This window comes from Protopterus annectens, chromosome 6.part1, assembly GCF_019279795.1.
Source record: "Protopterus annectens isolate FY-2018-M chromosome 6.part1, PAN1.0, whole genome shotgun sequence".
NCBI classification, from domain to species: Eukaryota; Metazoa; Chordata; order Ceratodontiformes; family Protopteridae; genus Protopterus; species Protopterus annectens.
Window position 1 is genome coordinate 33,258,154 of NC_056738.1, and position 17,291 is coordinate 33,275,444.

The 17,291-nt window shown below is 42.2% G+C and overlaps 1 protein-coding gene across 1 annotated transcript in view; it reads right to left on the reverse strand.

Annotated features, from left to right (window-relative positions):
• The window catches only part of CAD (carbamoyl-phosphate synthetase 2, aspartate transcarbamylase, and dihydroorotase), a gene marked incomplete in the record, with an annotated part of 2,299,829 nt that overhangs the window by 976,916 nt on the left and 1,305,622 nt on the right, over positions 1-17,291 (reverse strand). The window contains 1 exon segment of the mRNA XM_044075466.1: positions 3,054-3,236. Within this exon segment, the coding sequence (XP_043931401.1) occupies positions 3,054-3,236 (183 nt within the window).

The window sequence follows — 17,291 nt, forward strand, 5'->3', positions numbered from 1 at the left end:
GCTTCTAGGATAGTGGCAGTGTCCAGGCCTTTGAGAAAGGCTCCTGAAGAGGCCACACTGCTCTACTAAGTGTGCTTTAACAGTGTGGGGTAACTACCATGGAAAGAGTAAAAGAAGGTTATAGAGTTTTTTTATATCCAGGAGGAGATTGTCCGTTTGGATACAACTTTTCCCAGGGCCCTGGGATGAAATGACACAAAGAGCGGACTGATCTTGAAAAGATAAAACCTCAGCTGACTGTGATCATCAAGGAATGGAGTACTATCTCACTGTTATTCTGTGGTGAAGGGAAAAGGTGGGTAAATGGATAGATTAGTTAAGGGACGGTTCACTGACCACTTTGGGCATGAAGGAGGGATTGGTATGCAGTTATCCTGTCTTTGTGGAAGATAGTGTAGGGTGGAGTGGCCATGAACACTTGCAGCTTAGAGACTCTCCTAGCAGAAGCAAGGGCCATTAAAAGACAGTCTTCAAGGTATACATCTTTAAAGTGGCAGAAACTGCCGGTTCAAAGGGGGCAGTGGTAAGTTTCTCCAGTACGAAGTTCAGGTCCCATGGAGAAGGAGGTTTGATATGGAGAACCCCCTTAAGAAAAAGTTTCACCTCCAATCTCAATAATAAGGGTGGATCTGAAGCACTCCCTCATTTTGGAGATAGTTCTCCAAAGGTAATATCTTCACCTGGGGAGTATCCTTCCAGAGAATCTTCGGCTGGAGAACAATACTCCAGGGGGGATGCCAGCTGAGAAGTGTATGTGAGTGATTCATCCGAGGAGGAGAAAGAGAAATCTTTCTTCTGAGTGTGAGCTAGGGGGATGAAAGTAGCTGAGGCTGGCCTAGGGCTAAGGACAGGGAGGGTTGGGGTATGACAGGCAGTGGGCCTGAGGGCCAAAAAGGCCTGAATCACAGACTGGAAAAAGTCCGTCAGTCTGGGGCTGGCCTTCTGTTGTAGTAGACAGATGTTTAGTTTTCTGTTTTCTCTTCAGTGGGGTTGCCTTTGAGGTTGTGTGGAAAGGAAAAAGCATAGTATCAGGTGTCAGGCCTGTGGCCAAAGAACCATGGTCTGAAACTGTAGGTGGCCATCTGGCCAAGCCCGGTTTCCCCCTCAACATTGTCAGAGGTAGACGTTGTAGTAACCACTGTGGATGTTCCAACTGGAGATTCTAGGGCGGCTTCCGCCAAAGTCGCTAGTTCTTCTGTATGTCTCTCAGCCTCTAGACAAGTAGCTGGCAAAATGTCTGACATCAAAGGCTCAGAAATAGAAGGCCTTGAAACTTTGACCACCTTTTTTAGGCAGCTCCACCTCGATGGCCGGTTCAGGATCCATACCCTAGGGCCAAATGCTTGAGTCATTGGTTTTCCACCAACAATTTAAGGGCTGCTAGATGACTGCACAGGGTTTCAAGGATGAACGACTGACAAATATTACAGGTCATATGGTTGTGGGATTGGTCTAGGCAGAAAAGACAAAGTTCATGGGAATCCTTGTGTGGAATTTGCCAACCGCACTTACATTTTCCCTTCCTAGAGGACATTGGCTATAAAAAAGCAACAGCAACCTAAGCCCAAGTGAAAATGAAGAATCCCCAATGGGGTACTTACCTTTATCATCTTCTGAAGCATGGAGCAAAAGAAGCAAGCTGATGTTCAACTGTGGGAGAGAGGCTCTGAGGTCTGTGCATGCTGACTTCACATTTATGGCCCAAGGTTTATAGCCCTGCGAGTGACATCACATGCACCTGACAACAACCAGACTTAAGTTTTGGAATAGGAGCCGGATGTTTGGGTCGCTTGAGGCAGAGAATCCCACAAGTGAAAATACTGCAACATGTGAATAGAAGACATCCACTGAGTTATGGACAGTTAAAAGGTTGACCTTTCATTAGTCAAGGACAAAGTCAAGATGCATGGGGAGTGAGATGGCTATTTGTGCAAGTGACTTTCCTCTAAAAAGGAGAAAACGGAGGTCTGTTCGCTACTTGTTTAACTTCTTGATGGCAATTCAAAAATGACAGAGGAAAAGGTGGATCTGCTGCTTCTCTTAAAGCTGCCCAAAATCAGCTATGTCAAACCCCGAAATGGAAAGACTGGTCAGGAATTTCTCCTTCCTATGTCAGTGAGTTTCCAGACTGAAACTTGCAAGGAAGCTGCACAGTGCAAACCTCTCAGACAACAAAACAGTGCAGATGTGGGTCTTGCAGTTACCTGAATGCTGCAGTAATATTTTGAAGCCTTCAGTGGCTTTAGGCTAGGCTACCTGTTCTAGTATGGTACAGGTCACCACAGTAAATGCCAGTATACAGTACATGCACCCCAGAACAAGGAATCTTTGGTGATTAAACTACAGAATTCGAATGAAGACAGTATGAATGAAATTGAACCCACAAAGAAGGATTCATAGTGTTACACTTGCACTACTAAGACAACTCTGTCATAACTAAAATAAGTGTACACTAGTGCAAATGAAGATGACTACACTTGTATATGATGCATGGCTAAGAGAATTCTAACATACAGCAAAGCATTCTCAGAAATACTATTTCAAGTCTGGCAACTGGCCCAGAGGTTAAGATTGCAATTTGTAGTTCTTGCAGTAAAGGGTTTAATTCCTTCAGCCCTCATTTGCCTCCTGTGTGACCTTCAGCAAGTAATTTAACTGATCATTGTTCCAGGGTCACCCCTGAAAAGGGACTATGTACCCTGTTAACAAATTGGATAATGATTCCAAGTACTACAATGCTGCACTGAACAATCTGTTTCACATATCTGTAGGACAATAAAATAATTGAGTTTTTTTTCTCTAAATTGTGTAAAAGGTCTGTAGCATTACTGTATGTAAATGTTGTCATCCGAATACGGTAACACTAACATGATTAGTCAAAAATTAACAGCAGTAACAAGTCTACAATATTCAACAATAAAAACAGTGACACTATTTCATAAAAACTGTGCAAATAATTTACTGAATCTCCTTGGCACATCACAAATAAAAAAACCAATGCTAACTGGCATGCTTACAAATGCACTAAACAAGGCCTGTAATAAAAAGGTTACCTTGTAGCTACCAATGGACAAAAGGATGTTTTCCTTTGGTATTTTGAAACCAGTGCTTAGCATAGCCTTCAAGTAAGCCTCATAACGATTTTCTCCAAAGCAAGCCACCTCTCCAGTACTTGTCATCTCAACACCAAGAACAACATCGGCACCAGCCAGACGAGAAAATGAGAACTGAGGTACCTTCAAATCAATAAGAAGAAACTCAAGCAGCGTACCACTTATGGATCAAAAACATAAAACACAACAAATGTTTACTCTGATACAATTCAGTCTCCCCAGTTCAAACCATTTAATGAAAGTTTTATGTTGTAGCTATCTAGAAAGAGTACATGCGCTTAGAGATCAAAGAGTAACATAACTGCTACTTGCATTATTTCCTGCAAATCAAACAAGGTACCCATTCATACACACTTAAGACTTGCCTTCTGAGAAATGCACCCCACGAAGTTATCAACCTTGCCATATGCGGCTGCATTTTTCATAATTGTGATTCATTACAGCTAATGTTACCCAGTGAAAGCAGATATTATAATGGCCAGAGATGGCAAGGTTATGCTTTAGAAAATGTTCCTCATGTAAAGGGGGTAAAATGGAAATTTTAATTCAAGAAAAACATTTATTGTTAAGACCTTGTAAGTCGAAGGATAGTCATTCACAGAAGGTAAACATTCCAACAGTATTCAATGGAAAAAAAAAATATTTCAGGAGTTTAACCATGCTTCACTTAATTCCTGATTAATAAAAACAATATTTACACCAGACAACAGCAAGATATTAATTTATGTCCTTTTTAGTGCAACGTGACAAGATCCACCTAGAGTGGATATAAAAAAAAGTGTACACACCCCTGTTAAAATACCAGATTTTTGTGATATAAAAAATAAGACCACAATAAGTCATTTCAAAACTCCCCCCCCCTTAATGTTACCTATAACCTGTACAATTCGATTGAAAAAACAAACAAATCTGTTAGGTGAAAAATATAAAAAACTTACAATAACGTGGTTGCATAAGTATGCATACCCTTAAACTAATACTTTGTTGAAGCACCTTTTCATTTAATTATAGCATTCAGTCTTCTTGGGTACACACCTGCCATCAATTAAAGAGACTCTGATTAACCCCAAATAAAGTTTAGGTGTCCTAGTAGGATTTTCCTAACATTTACTCAGTTGCCCAATACAGCAGCAAAAAATATGGTTTGCAGAGAGCTTACAAAGCATCAAAGGGATCTCATTGTTGAAAAGTATCAGTCAGGAGAAGGATACAAAAAATTTCCAAAGCATTGGATATACCATGGAACACAGTGCAGACAGACTTCAAAAAGTGGAGAAAATATGGGACAACAGTGATGTTGCAAAGAACTGGGCGTCCCTCCAAAATTGATGAAAAGACCAGATGAAAACTGGTAAGGGAGGCTGCCAAGAGACTAATAGCAATACTGAAGGAGCTGCAGGAGTTTCTGGCAAGTACTTGTGCAGTACATGTGACAATCTCCTGTATTCTCCATATGTCCGGACTATGGGGTAGGGTTGCAAGACGGTATCCTTTTCTTACACAGAAAAACATTCAGGCCAGGATAGAATTTGCAAAACAGTACATCAAGTCTTCCAAAAGCATGTGGGAAAATGTGTTATGGTCTGATGAGACCAAGGTTAAACTTTATGGCCACAATTCCAAAAGGTACGTTTGGCACAAACACAACACTTCGCATCACCAAAAGAAACCATCTTCACGGTCAAGCATGGTGGTGGTAGTATCATGCTTTGGGGTTGCTTTTCTTCAGCTGGAATTGGGGCTTTAGTCAAGGTGGAGGGAATTCTGAACAGTTCCAAATACCAGTCACTTTTGGTCCAAGACCTCCTGGCGTATGCTAGAAAGCTGAAGATGAAGAGGAATTTCACCTTTCAACACGGCAATGACCCCAAGCTTACATCCAAATCAACAAAAGAATGGCTTCACCAGAAGAAGATTACAGTTTTGGGATGGAGCCCAGGCCTAAATCCAATAGAAAATCAGTGGGCTGACCTGAAGAGAGCTGTGCAGAAGAGATGCCCTCGCAATTGGACAGATGTGGAATGATTTTGCAAGGAAGAGTGGGCAAATATTGCCATGTCTAGATGTGCTATGCTGAGACTATGTCACAGTATAAAGACAAAATGATCAATTTTAACAATTGGCTAAAGTATTGGTGTCATTCAAAGGGGATCCAGTGTCTGTCAGCCTGGGATGACATGCTCGACAAGCCACGTTGCTTCGCTAGGGATGGCTTGCACCTGTCAACCCTGGGCTTTTGAATACTGGCTAAGGCTCTTGCCAGACCCATAGTGCCTTTTTTAGGCAAGGCTCAAAAGACAAACCCACCTCCATAGGCAACACAAGGAAAAAGAAACTAAGGGTAATGCTGCTCAACGCCAGAAGTCTAAACCTCAAGATGCACGCACTTGAGGCTCTCCTCAGTATGGAGAATATCGATATCTGTGCAGTAACAGAAACCTGGTTCAAGGCTTCTGAGAGCACCCCAGCACTACCAAGTTATACTTCCTACCATGCTTTTCGGCCCCAAAATTCGGACCGAACCACAAAAGGAGGGAGAGTATCCATATTCCTCAAAGATACCCACACCTCCAGGTTAGTGGCACTGCACGAAGCATCGGAGACCATCCATGTGCAACTAACAGTGGGCAAAACTGCCTTTCAGTTTGAAGCCTGCTACAGACAACCCTCCCAAATTCAGGAACCCCACTTGGCTTTCCTGAAAACACTGGAGAATATGAAGGTCTCTCCAAACATCATTATATTGGGTGACTTCAACTACCCAAACATAGACTGGGAGCACTACTCAAGCCCCAACACCCTCGCCCAACGGTTCCTAGAATTTATAAACTCAAATGCTATGGAACTGGTCAACACTCCAAGAGGGGAAAACATATTGGACCTGATCATCACCAACATGGGGATTCTGTTCCATACCAGAGGTATACCCCTCATTGGTAAGATCTGACCGTAAATTAATCTTACTGGACATCCATATTCCGTCCCCTCCCCCAGCCAAAGAAACCACGGTGAAGAACTTCTGAAAAGCAAACTTCACACTTCTCAAAACCGAGGTGGAATCCTTCAAAGCCCCCGGGCCAGTGGAAAATAAGGCCCAAATTGTAGAATCCTTTACAGACGCATTCTATGAACACTTACAGGAATGCATGGATCGTACTATCCCAAATAAAACCAAGACTCAATCCTCCAAAGGCAGGAGACCTGTCTGGTGGACCCCAGCCATAAATAAGCTATACAACAGAAGGAGGAAGCTACTACATGATACAGCAAAATCCCAAAAAGGGAAGGCATCTCTGATCAGTACTAGCAAGAAACTACGATCCCTCATAAAATCATCTAAGGCCAGCTTTGAAAGAAAAATTGCACAAGACGCTAAAGATAATCACAAGGCCTTTAGTTATGTCTGGAACCTGGGTGGCAACTCCCAGATATGCTCTGAGTTAGTGCAAAATAACAAAAAATACACTGAACCCAGACACTGCCAACATCCGGGCAGATAGGTTCAGTGCAAACGTCCCCCACCCCTTCCCCCCCCAAAAGAGTAAATGTTTATCCCAACAGAGTGTAGCCTCCCTGACATCACAGATGTACAGGTGAGAGCTGCCCTCTCCAAAGCAAAAAACACAGCATCAATGGGACCGGATGGTGTCCCGGGCTGCGTCTTACATGAGCTCCAAGAAGAACCGAACCCTCACATAAATTTACTGTTCAATCTCAGCCTTACTACAGGATATGTACCCAAGGAATGGCGTACAGCAACAGTGGTCCCCCTCCACAAAGGTGGTGCCACAACGGACCCCGGAAACTATCGCCCTATAAGCCTGATTAGCCTGGTCTGCAAAGCTATGGAGCGTATCATCATGGAACTCAAACAAAGACATTGGGAACCTCCAAACACTGGATCCTACCCAATTCAGCTTTAAGGGCAGATCTTGCCTCTTGAACCTGGTCAACTTCTTTGAAACAGTCACCAAGGCCATAGATGAAGGGAAGGTAGTCCACACAGCCTACCTGGACCTCGCAAAAGCCTTAGACACAATACCCCACTCGGGCAGCATAAATAAGCTCACCAGCTTAAATATCAACCCTTATGTCACAAGATGGGTTGCAAACTGGCTCAGGGATAGAATCCACATGGTCAGAATTGCAGGTGCCATGTCAGACTCTAAACCAGTTACAAGTGGCGTCCCAAAAGGCTCAGTCCTGGGACCTCTCGTTTGGTATATACTTCTCTGAATGTGTAAAGTAACCAAGAGATGCACCAATAGCTGTAAGATGAACGACCACTGGACTTTATGGACTGGACCACTGACCTTTACCAAAGGTGCTTTATTCAGCAGGTATTTATTTTCTTTTTATTTTCTTGTTATATATTTCTCTGAGGTACAGGCTAACACGGGAGGACTGTGGCTGACCAAGTTCCCAGATGACTGCAAACTGGGTGCCATAATCGACTCGCAGACCGACACAAGCATCCTCCAAAAGGGTCTCACAGAGATGGATAAATGGTGCCAGAGCCATGGCCTAAAGCTAAATGCCAAAAAGTGCATAGTCATCCCCTTTGGGAAAAACAAAGTGCCCACAAATTATAACATAGGTGGCAATCCATTAAGTACGGAATTAGGGATCTGGGGACCCAAGTAGATTGCAATCTCTCCTTTGACAATTACGTTGCCAAAGTGGTTAGAAAGACCTTCTATATAGCCCACCTTATTATGAAAGGGTTCACATCTAGATCAAGAGAGGTCATTGTGTTCCTCTACTCATCAGGCCCATAACTGAATACAATGCCCCATTTGGGATGTATCTTACCAGACACCTGCAGCAACTGGAAAGACCCCAAAAGTACCTCACCAAGAGGATAAAGGGACTCAAACAGATGCCCTATGCAGTTAGGCTAAAGAAACTCCAGCTCTACTCAGTTGCTTACCGCCTACTCAGAGGCGATCTGTGCCGGACGTATAAAGCCATGTCCAAACCAGAATTAATGGACATGCTCCACCTCAGGAAATCCAAATCCCTTAGAGCTACACGCTCCAGGGACTTGAACCTTAGCACAGAAATAAATAGGATATGCTGGAGGGACAGATTCATATCCCTGAGGCTCCCCTCACTCTGGAACAAAATCCCAATCCATGTTAGGCAGAGCCCCTCAATGACCCTCTTCAAGAGAAATCTTGACGAGTGGATGGGAGATCATAGGTTTACCCCTGGGATCTCTTCTGTGTCCCTACTAGAGAGGCACAGTAAACTAACCTTAAAAGGGCTATCTTCTGTGACCTACTATACAGAGGCACAGTCAACTAATCTAAAAGGGTGGCGATAGCAAAACACACTCTGGCTAGGCTTATAAATGCCCTAGGGCAGATAGCCTAGTATCAACCTATGAACCTATGACTCCTACTAAAGAAGGCTGAATGCTGTAATTAAATCAAAAGGTGCTTCAACAAAGTATTAGTTTAAGGGCGTGCACACTTATGCAACCGGCGTATTGTATGCTTTTTATTTTTTTACATTTTCCCCCCAACAGATTTGTTTGTTTTTCAATTGAATTGTACAGGTTATAGGTCACATTAAAGGTGGAAAAAGTTACTGTGGTCACATTTTTTATATCACAAAACACTGGCATTTTAACAGGGGTGTAAACATTTTATATCCATGACATCCGCATGTCTTTAAAGTTCACTCTGCCACTATTTTCTAACTTCAGTCTTGAACGATTTTTCACCAATTTGCCAGAAAACAGGCCAAAAAAATAGGAGGCAGAAATCTGGATAATCTGTAAAAAAAATCTCTACAGTTGAAAGGTATGCTCATATCCACATCCAGTAAGTGCTTTAATTTCTTCACGAGACTTCTTCAGACTGAATGAAACAAAAATCAAACAGCATATTTATACAATTAACTTAGACTTCAAATAATGCTTAATTCTCTATCTCTTTAAAAACACTTAAAAATTTTCTGTCATTTAGGCCTGGAGGGTAACATGCATCTAATCTAAAATGCCACACATATTCCTTCCAGTTCAACTCTTCCTCAGAGTCAAAAACTTTCAAGATTTACAGTTTGATCTAAAACAACCTGAAAAATCAATCTTACGATTACCACTACTTATTTATTTTACATTTGTTAACTAGGTTGGTCCAACTGAGCCTGAAACCATATTCGGTGGAGACCAGAGGAGAAAAAGTACAGTTGTGTACACTTAACATAAATGTAGATGTTGAGTGTATTCACTGTTGCAGTCATTACATTTGGGTAATCCCGCTGGCAGGTTGCCCTCAGCCAGCCTGAATTCCAAAGTCTTGGGTCTTGCATAGGCTGCTGTCACCCCTTTCCTGACGTCAGGTCATCAGGGGTATAAAAGAAGCAGCCAACGCCATTTTCTTTAGTTTTTCTTGCCCCAGATGTCAGGTGCCCCCCCTAAAAGAGTAGCCAAAATTTATATCTATATATAAAATTACATGCACCAATATAAACTTTACCTTCATCTACAAGCAAATACACCACACAGGTTAATCAGAGAAGGAAAGATAGGTTCCATTAGAAGAAAAGGGGGTTGGCGGGTGGGTAACCTGGACTGCAACAGTGAATACACTCTAACATCTACATTTATGGTACATGTACACAACTGTACTATGTTCTTAGTGTTTCACTGTTGCAGTCATTACATTTGGGTAGATTCCCAAAAGCTATGGTTGGGAGGCTGGAGCTAAACGGCATTAGGAGCGGCTATGAGGCCCTGCAGAACTGCAGTGCAAAGCCTGCCCTGGATTTAAAGTAGAGTGGCAGATGATAGTGCTTTGTAAAGGTGTGCACGGAACTCCAAGTAGCTGCCTCTAAAATGGCTTTGGTTGGTGCTCCCCTGAGAAAGGCTGCTGGAGTGGCTGCAGCTCTGGTGGAATGTGGCTTAATGCCCTTCGGCACTGGCTTGCCATGGTATAAGTAGCAGAAACGAATGCAGTGGTCTATCCACTTTGAAATAGTCTGCTTTGAGATAGCTTTCCTTGTGATCCTGCAGCATATGCCACTAATAATTGCTCCGTCTTTCTGAAAGCTTTGGTTCTGTCCAAGTAGAATCTAAGCTGTGTACGTCCAAAGAATGCAGAATTTTTTCCCCCTTGTTCTGTGGATTTGGATAAAAAGTTGTCAGATGAATGGTTTGGTTAAGAGCCACACGGGACACCACTTTAGACATAAATGTTGGGTTTGTCCTCAGGGAGACCCTGTCCGGATAAAAAATGATAAAAGGTTCCACAGCCATGAGTGCCTGTAGCTCTGAAACTCGTCTTGCAGAAGTTACTGCTAGGAGCAGAGCTGTTTTCCAAGATAAAAACTTTATATCAGCAGTAGCAGCAGGCTCAAAAGGAGGCAGGGTGAGTTTTACCAAGACATAGTTGAGGTCCCATGCAGGCACTGGTGATCTCCTTGGAGGCCTTAAATTTTTGGCTCCTCTGAGGTACTGTTTTAATAATGGATGAGAAAAGACTGGTGGTGCTGCATTGTAATGAGACGAAATGGCAGAGGCATGAATTTTAATACAGGAGAAAGATAGGCCTTTGTCCAGCATCTCAGTTAATTATTGTAAAATTTGAGGAATATTTGGCACAGCTGTATCGGTTCTTGTGCCTGGTTCCAAGCACAGGATCTCTTCCATTTTCCAGCATAAGATTTTCTAGTACTAGGCCTTCTGGCTTCCAAAATGACATCAATCACAGCTTTGCTGAGAGGTGTGTTTTGTATGACTACATTATCCACCATGCTGCCAGGTTTAAAGTCCTGAGTTGGCTGTGCAGGATCTGATTATTTTGCTTGGACAGTAGATGAGATACTTGAGGTAAGGTCCAAGCTGGGGCATTGAAACAAGCTCCTTAATATTGGGTACCAGTGCTGGCGGGGCCAGTCTGGGGCAATCAGTATCATCTTTGGCTTCTCCTGTCTGACCTTTAGGAGTACCTTGGGGAGGAGAGGCAGAGGGGGAAAGGCATATACGGATAGGTTTTTCCAGTTGAGGGATAAGGCGTCCAATTTCCATGCTTGTCTGTGATAAATCCTTGTGCAGAATCTTTTCAGTTGGTAGTTGTGAGGAGAGGCAAATAGATCTATGTCTGGGCATCCCCATTTCCTTGTTATGCTGAAGACTTGTGGATCCAGCTGCCACTCGTGGGGATCCATGAGGTTTCTGCTTAGTTCGTCTGCCAGAGTATTTTTACTTCCTGGCAGGAATTGTGCCTGCAGATGTACTTGGTAAGTCAATGCTGTGTCCCACAAAGTCATGGCTAGTCTGCAAAGGGGGTAAGAATGTGTGCCCCTCTGCTTGTTTATATACTACATGACCGTGGTGTTGTCTGTCTTTATCAGTAGTTGTCCTGGATGAAGTAGGTCCTTGAAGGCTGTCAGGGCATTTTGAACAGCTAGCATCTCTTTTTGATTGATATGTAGATGCATTTGGTTTGAGGTCCATGTGCCCTGAATGCATCTTCCTGCCATATGGGCGGTAATGTGAATGGCTGTCCCTTGTTTTGCTGACAATCCTTTGCCTACCACTGAAAATCCTGTTGCAGGCAGGGAATGAGAGTAATTATAGTTTCCAGGCTGTGGCAATGTTGAATCCAAACACTTTTTAGGTACCACTGAAGTTTCCTCATATGCAGTCTTGCATATGGAATTAGTAAGATGCAGGATGCCATGAGGACCAAAGCCTGCAGAATTTTTCTTGCAGATAACTGGGCCTTTGTTGCCAACATTCTGAAATAGGTAATCAGTTGCCTTTGTTTGTCTGGCGTGAGATAAGCCATCTGGGCAGTTGTATTTAAGCTTGCACCCAGGAATATTATCTCTTGAGAGGGTACTAGCTTGGATTTCTTTTTGTTGACTGTGTACCCTAGGCATGTTAGAAGTTTTTTCACAAACGCCAGATGCTGTAGAAGGATGTCCTTGTTCTCTGCTTGAATTAGACAGTCATCCAAGTAAGGATATATTTGTATTCCTCTGTCTGCAAAATGCAATTACTGGTGCCGGGCACTTAGTAAAGACCCTGGGCGCAGTAGATAAGCCAAATGGCAGTGCAGAGAATTGGTAATGCATTGAGCCAATCTTGAATCTGACGTATCATCTGCATATCTGTCTGACTGGGACATGCAGGTATGCCTCTTTTAGGTCTGAAGTTACCAGCCAAGCGTTCTTGCTCAGCACGGGCAGAAGCTGCTGCAAAGTCAACATTTTGAATTTTGGTATATCCAGGAATGTGCTCAGAATAGATAGGTCAAGTATTGGCCTCCAGGCCTTGTCCTTTCTGGATACCAAGAACAGTCTGAGTAAAATCCATGAAACCCGCTTTTGCTCTGGCACTTCTTGAATTGCCCTTATGTCCATGAGGGATGAGACTTGTTTTTGTGCCTCTGCCCATTGATTTTTTGGCAGATCTGGCCAGCCGTCTGCCTTTGGCAGGGTATGGAAATGGAACTTATAGCCTTGTGACACGATATTTAGAACCCACTTGTCCTGGGTTATAATGTGCCAATTTTGAGAAAAAAGTGCTAATTTTCCCCCTAAGGGTGCTGCCAGGAAATAAGTGCTTGCTGCAGGCAGGGGGAAGTCATTGGGACTTTCCTGTAAGGTTGTGATTTGTCTTCTCCACTTTTGGAGGTAGAAGCACCCCATTGTTTTGACCTGTATGAACCTTGTGCCTGGGATCTGCCTCTAGGGCATCTTGATCTGCCCCTTTGAGGTCTGTCTGACACAGGAAAGGACCAATTCTTGGTAGGCCAGTGTCTACTAAACCAAGGTGGCTGTACTTGTAAAAAAATCTTTGAGAGTTTGCATAGATTTAGCTTTGGCCTCCATTTTCTTTTAACACTTCTGCCTTAACACCAAACAAAGTATCATGCTGTAAAGGTGCATCTAATAATTTAACTTTGACACGATCAGGCAGATTTTGTTCCTTTAACCAAGCATGTCTCCTAATTACAGAACCAGTAACTGCGGCCCTGCAGGAGGCCTCCAGATAATCAAAACCACACTGCAAAGTATATTTTCCAACTTGTTCAGCTGCATGCAATAAATCCTACATTTCCTTGTTTTCTGCACATTCAGAGTTTAACATTTTCTGTTTAAGTAATGCCATGACATGTTGCTGATATTTAAGCATATGAAACTGACGGTTTAAGGCCCTTATAGCCAAGGTAGCAGATGTGTAAACCTTTTTTCCCCATCAATCCAGTGCCCTTGAATCTGTCAGAGGGGGGGTAGGGTTTTTGCAGCAAAAGCCTTAACCCCTTTAGGACCCTGTGAAATAGTTTCTGGGTCTGCAGCAGGGTTTTTGAAAAGGAATTTGTGAGAGTCAGGAACCCTGTAATATCGGTCAGGCTTAACAGGAGCTGGAGGTAAGGAGTCAGGGGTCAGACTAGACTCTGAAAACACATCTACAATGTCCAACACAGGTGGAATGGCTAGAGGCCTGTGTTGAGGAAGTAAAAGGAAGTCCCTGAGCCTCCTCTTAGATTCTGAAAAATCTTGGCTCTCCCAGTGGAAATGCGCCCTCATGGTATGTAAGGTTTCCACAAAAGAATAGTCCTCAGGAGGAGAAGCTGAAGGAATAGATTCTTCAGCATCAGAATCCTCATGGGGGGAAGAGAATATTCCTAGTCAGAAGAGGAATCAGAAGAAATAGAAACCTGATCTGAAGATTCATAGTCTGCCTCTTGCCTAGGCCTCTTATTAGGAGGGGGATGGGAACCCCTGATCATGGTAATCAAGTCTTCGGCCATTTTGAGCATCTGTTTTTTGGGCATGGAGGCCTGTCCACATGGCTCTTGAGTTTGTTTCTTTGTCTTTGAAGGTGCTTTAATCTTTGCCTTTGAAGCAGAAGTCGGTTTAATGTATAGATGTTTAGGTCTGAATAAACCCTCAGAAGCCGGTGCCTGCTCAGCGGCTCCAGACCCATCTGAAGGAATACTGTCCGAGGCTCCAATACTTTTGAGTTTCCAGCGGCATAGCAGACTCCACGTGTGAGTCGGTAGCGGCCTGCGACTCTAAAGTAGCGGGCGTCAGGGGCTGCGAAAGTGCCTCACTGAGAACCGGTGACTGGCTTAGGAGAAGCTTAGTCATCGGTTTTGGGCCTTGATTGTCTATCTTTTTCTATGCGTTTTTTGTGAACTCTGGTAGTCGGATGGCTATCCGACATTTCTGGATAATTAAACCTGCGCCCAAAGTAGTTTAATGCAAAATCATACAGACGCTTAATAGTGCGTTGGTTAAATCTAGCACAAAACCAACAACCTGAAACGTTATGGTCAGGGCCTAGGCAAGGAATACAGTAAGAATGAAAGTCCTTATGAGGTATTTGCTTTCCACAAGATATACAATTATTAACTTTTTCTGACATCGGTCTGGAGCAAGAAAAAAGTTTTCCCAACGGGGTACTTATCTTTAATGAAGACTTCGGATCTGAAACTCGAACACAAAAATCTCAGGATTTGTCTGACCAGCACTTGTGAACTGCTTCTGCTTCGGGCACCGCGCAGCAAGAAAGACTAAAAAAAAATGGCGTGGGCTGCTTCTTTTATACCCCTGACGACCTGACGTCAGGGAAGGGGCGACAGCAGCCGACGCAGGACCCAAGACTTTGGAATTCAGGCCGGCTGAGGGTAACCTGCCAGCAGGATTACCCAAATGTAATGACTGCAACAGTGAAACATGAAGAACATGCTCCAGTACATGACAAACATTATGAAACAAATATTTTAAACTACACATACCTTGAAACATTTACTAAAACAAACTGAAATAAGTTAATACAATAGTTTGAAACGTATGCTAAAACATAAGTTAATACATCACTAATTTGAGTGAGGCAAAAATACAAAATAGTGGAGGACTCTAGGGAGCTTGAGCTGAAAAGTATTACTGTGTGTGTGTGTGTGTGTGTGTGGTATGTAGAGTCCTGGCAGCAGCAGCCGACCAACGAGTTTGAGAGGGTGTCAGTTCTTTTTTTGAAGATATTTCTGTGGGTAACACACCTTACATTGAAAGAGAGTTTGTTCCAGGCATGAGATACTGAGTATTTATACAGAAGTTTGCCAGTAGTTTTATTAGGTTTGTATACATCCAGGAGATGTTGGTAGGAGTTTCAGAGAGAACAATTTAGGATAGAGTAGGATACTAGAGAAGAGATGGCAAGGCGGGTAGTGGGTTTGTTGAGGATGGAGTGTGTTATGTGAAGTTATGATAGAAGCAGATGGGAGAATTCCAATCACCAAGTTCTTTACTGAAAAGTAGTAGTGAGAGGTGTATGGTTGGTTAGTGGATAATCTTGCAATTTTACTAGAAATCTGTTCGTGATTGGAGATTGAAAATTTTTAGGATAAGAGACACAAAGTAGGCTGGATAGAAGGTATCCAAATACAAGAAAAGCCCAGCAAGAGCTACACTGGTTAACAAGAAGAAATCAGATCAGCCAGGAGAAAGTCCGTTTATTAACTTCCACAACTAAGCGCTTTCACTATTAAACCAATGGCTTCATCAGAGTTAATGTAATCACATCATTAAACCCACGACCAATCAGATTCATTCCCCACAAAAGCATATTTTTCATAAATCAATTAAACATATAAAATTATTTTATAATATTTGTTAACTTACAAACTGTAATACTCTAATCAATTCACTACAAAACAAATTTAAAAAGTACTACTTTAAAAACACTTCAACCTATTTCATACACATCCAATGATGACTTTGCAACTTCAAAAAAAAAAAAAATAAATAAATAAATATATATATATATATATATATATATTTATATATATATATATATATATGTATATGTGTGTGTGTGTGTGTGTGTGTAAAATAATCAAATATCATAACTTCTTAACTTTAAATAAGGAAGCATAGAAATACCACTGTTAATACCTGGAAGAGTAGTGGCATTTAACCTAATCTGCCAATTAGTCTCCATTATGCCTACTTTTAACTTGTCGTCCCCCCCTCTTTCACTAGGGGTAACTCAACCTATCACAAAAAAGACAAATTTGTTAAATTCAAAACAACTGGTACTATGCATGTACACGGCATTACAAGTATCCTTGTTTTTAATAGCCCTAAGTAGTCCCCCAATTCTCTCTCAATTTTCTGTCTTTCCGAAATAAAAAGCCGGACATCCCATACAGGTAGCTAAATAAACCACCATTCTAGTATTACAGGAATATCTACCAGGGCACGGAATAGACTTGTTATAATCTGTTAACACAACATACGGCCATTCGTTGATGTACCTACAATAATTGCACTACCACATTTATACTTTCTGGAATAACCATAATTCACAGAAGTTGACTCCAAAATGTTTTCAACATTCCTACCTCCATGGAAGACTACCTGATGTTACTTCCAACACACAATTCCCATGCCCTCTGCATAGTATCCAAAATAAAAGGAGCCTGGTGATTAAACCTCAGAACCATGCAGTCTACTTTTTTGAGGTGTCCACTTTTTTTGAATCAATGTTGCCACCCCACAAAATAGGCAGAAACTGGGTAGTCCTTTTAAGACTAACCTCCTTCCTAGTTCTTAATAGGAGCTTCAGGGGATAATCCCTGTCCAAAAATATCCCTATAAACTTCTAAATTTCCTTATCAAACCAGTCATCGTCACTAACCAGACATGACCATCTGGCCCTTGACCACACTCTTTCTTTGGTATTGCGGATGACAACTATCATAATGTAAGAAGGAATTGCTATAAGTCTTTTTCCTGAATATATTACTCTGTAAACCCTTTGTGGTTTTAAAAGGTTTATATCCAAGAAGTCAATACTCATGTCATTCCATTTACTAGTAAATCTGAGAAAACAAGTGGTTGAGTTCAAATATTCCACAAAATCCATTGTCTCAGATTCACTACCCTCCCTCTCCCCCTGAGAATCAGTATATCATCCAGGAATTGGTTATATTGCACCATCTTCTGCATATAGCTTGAACCAAATACAGAGAGTTCCTCCCAATGTAATAAAACCAGGTTGACGAAACCTGGGGCACATTTTGCCCCCATAGCCACCCCTGAAATCTGGTGGAAAGGTTCGCCTTCAAAGGTTAAAAAGTTGTTGCTAAGGACTAAGTCCATTAAGGAGACTAAGAGATTAATTCTCTCACCATTCAAATCACCATGTTTGATTAA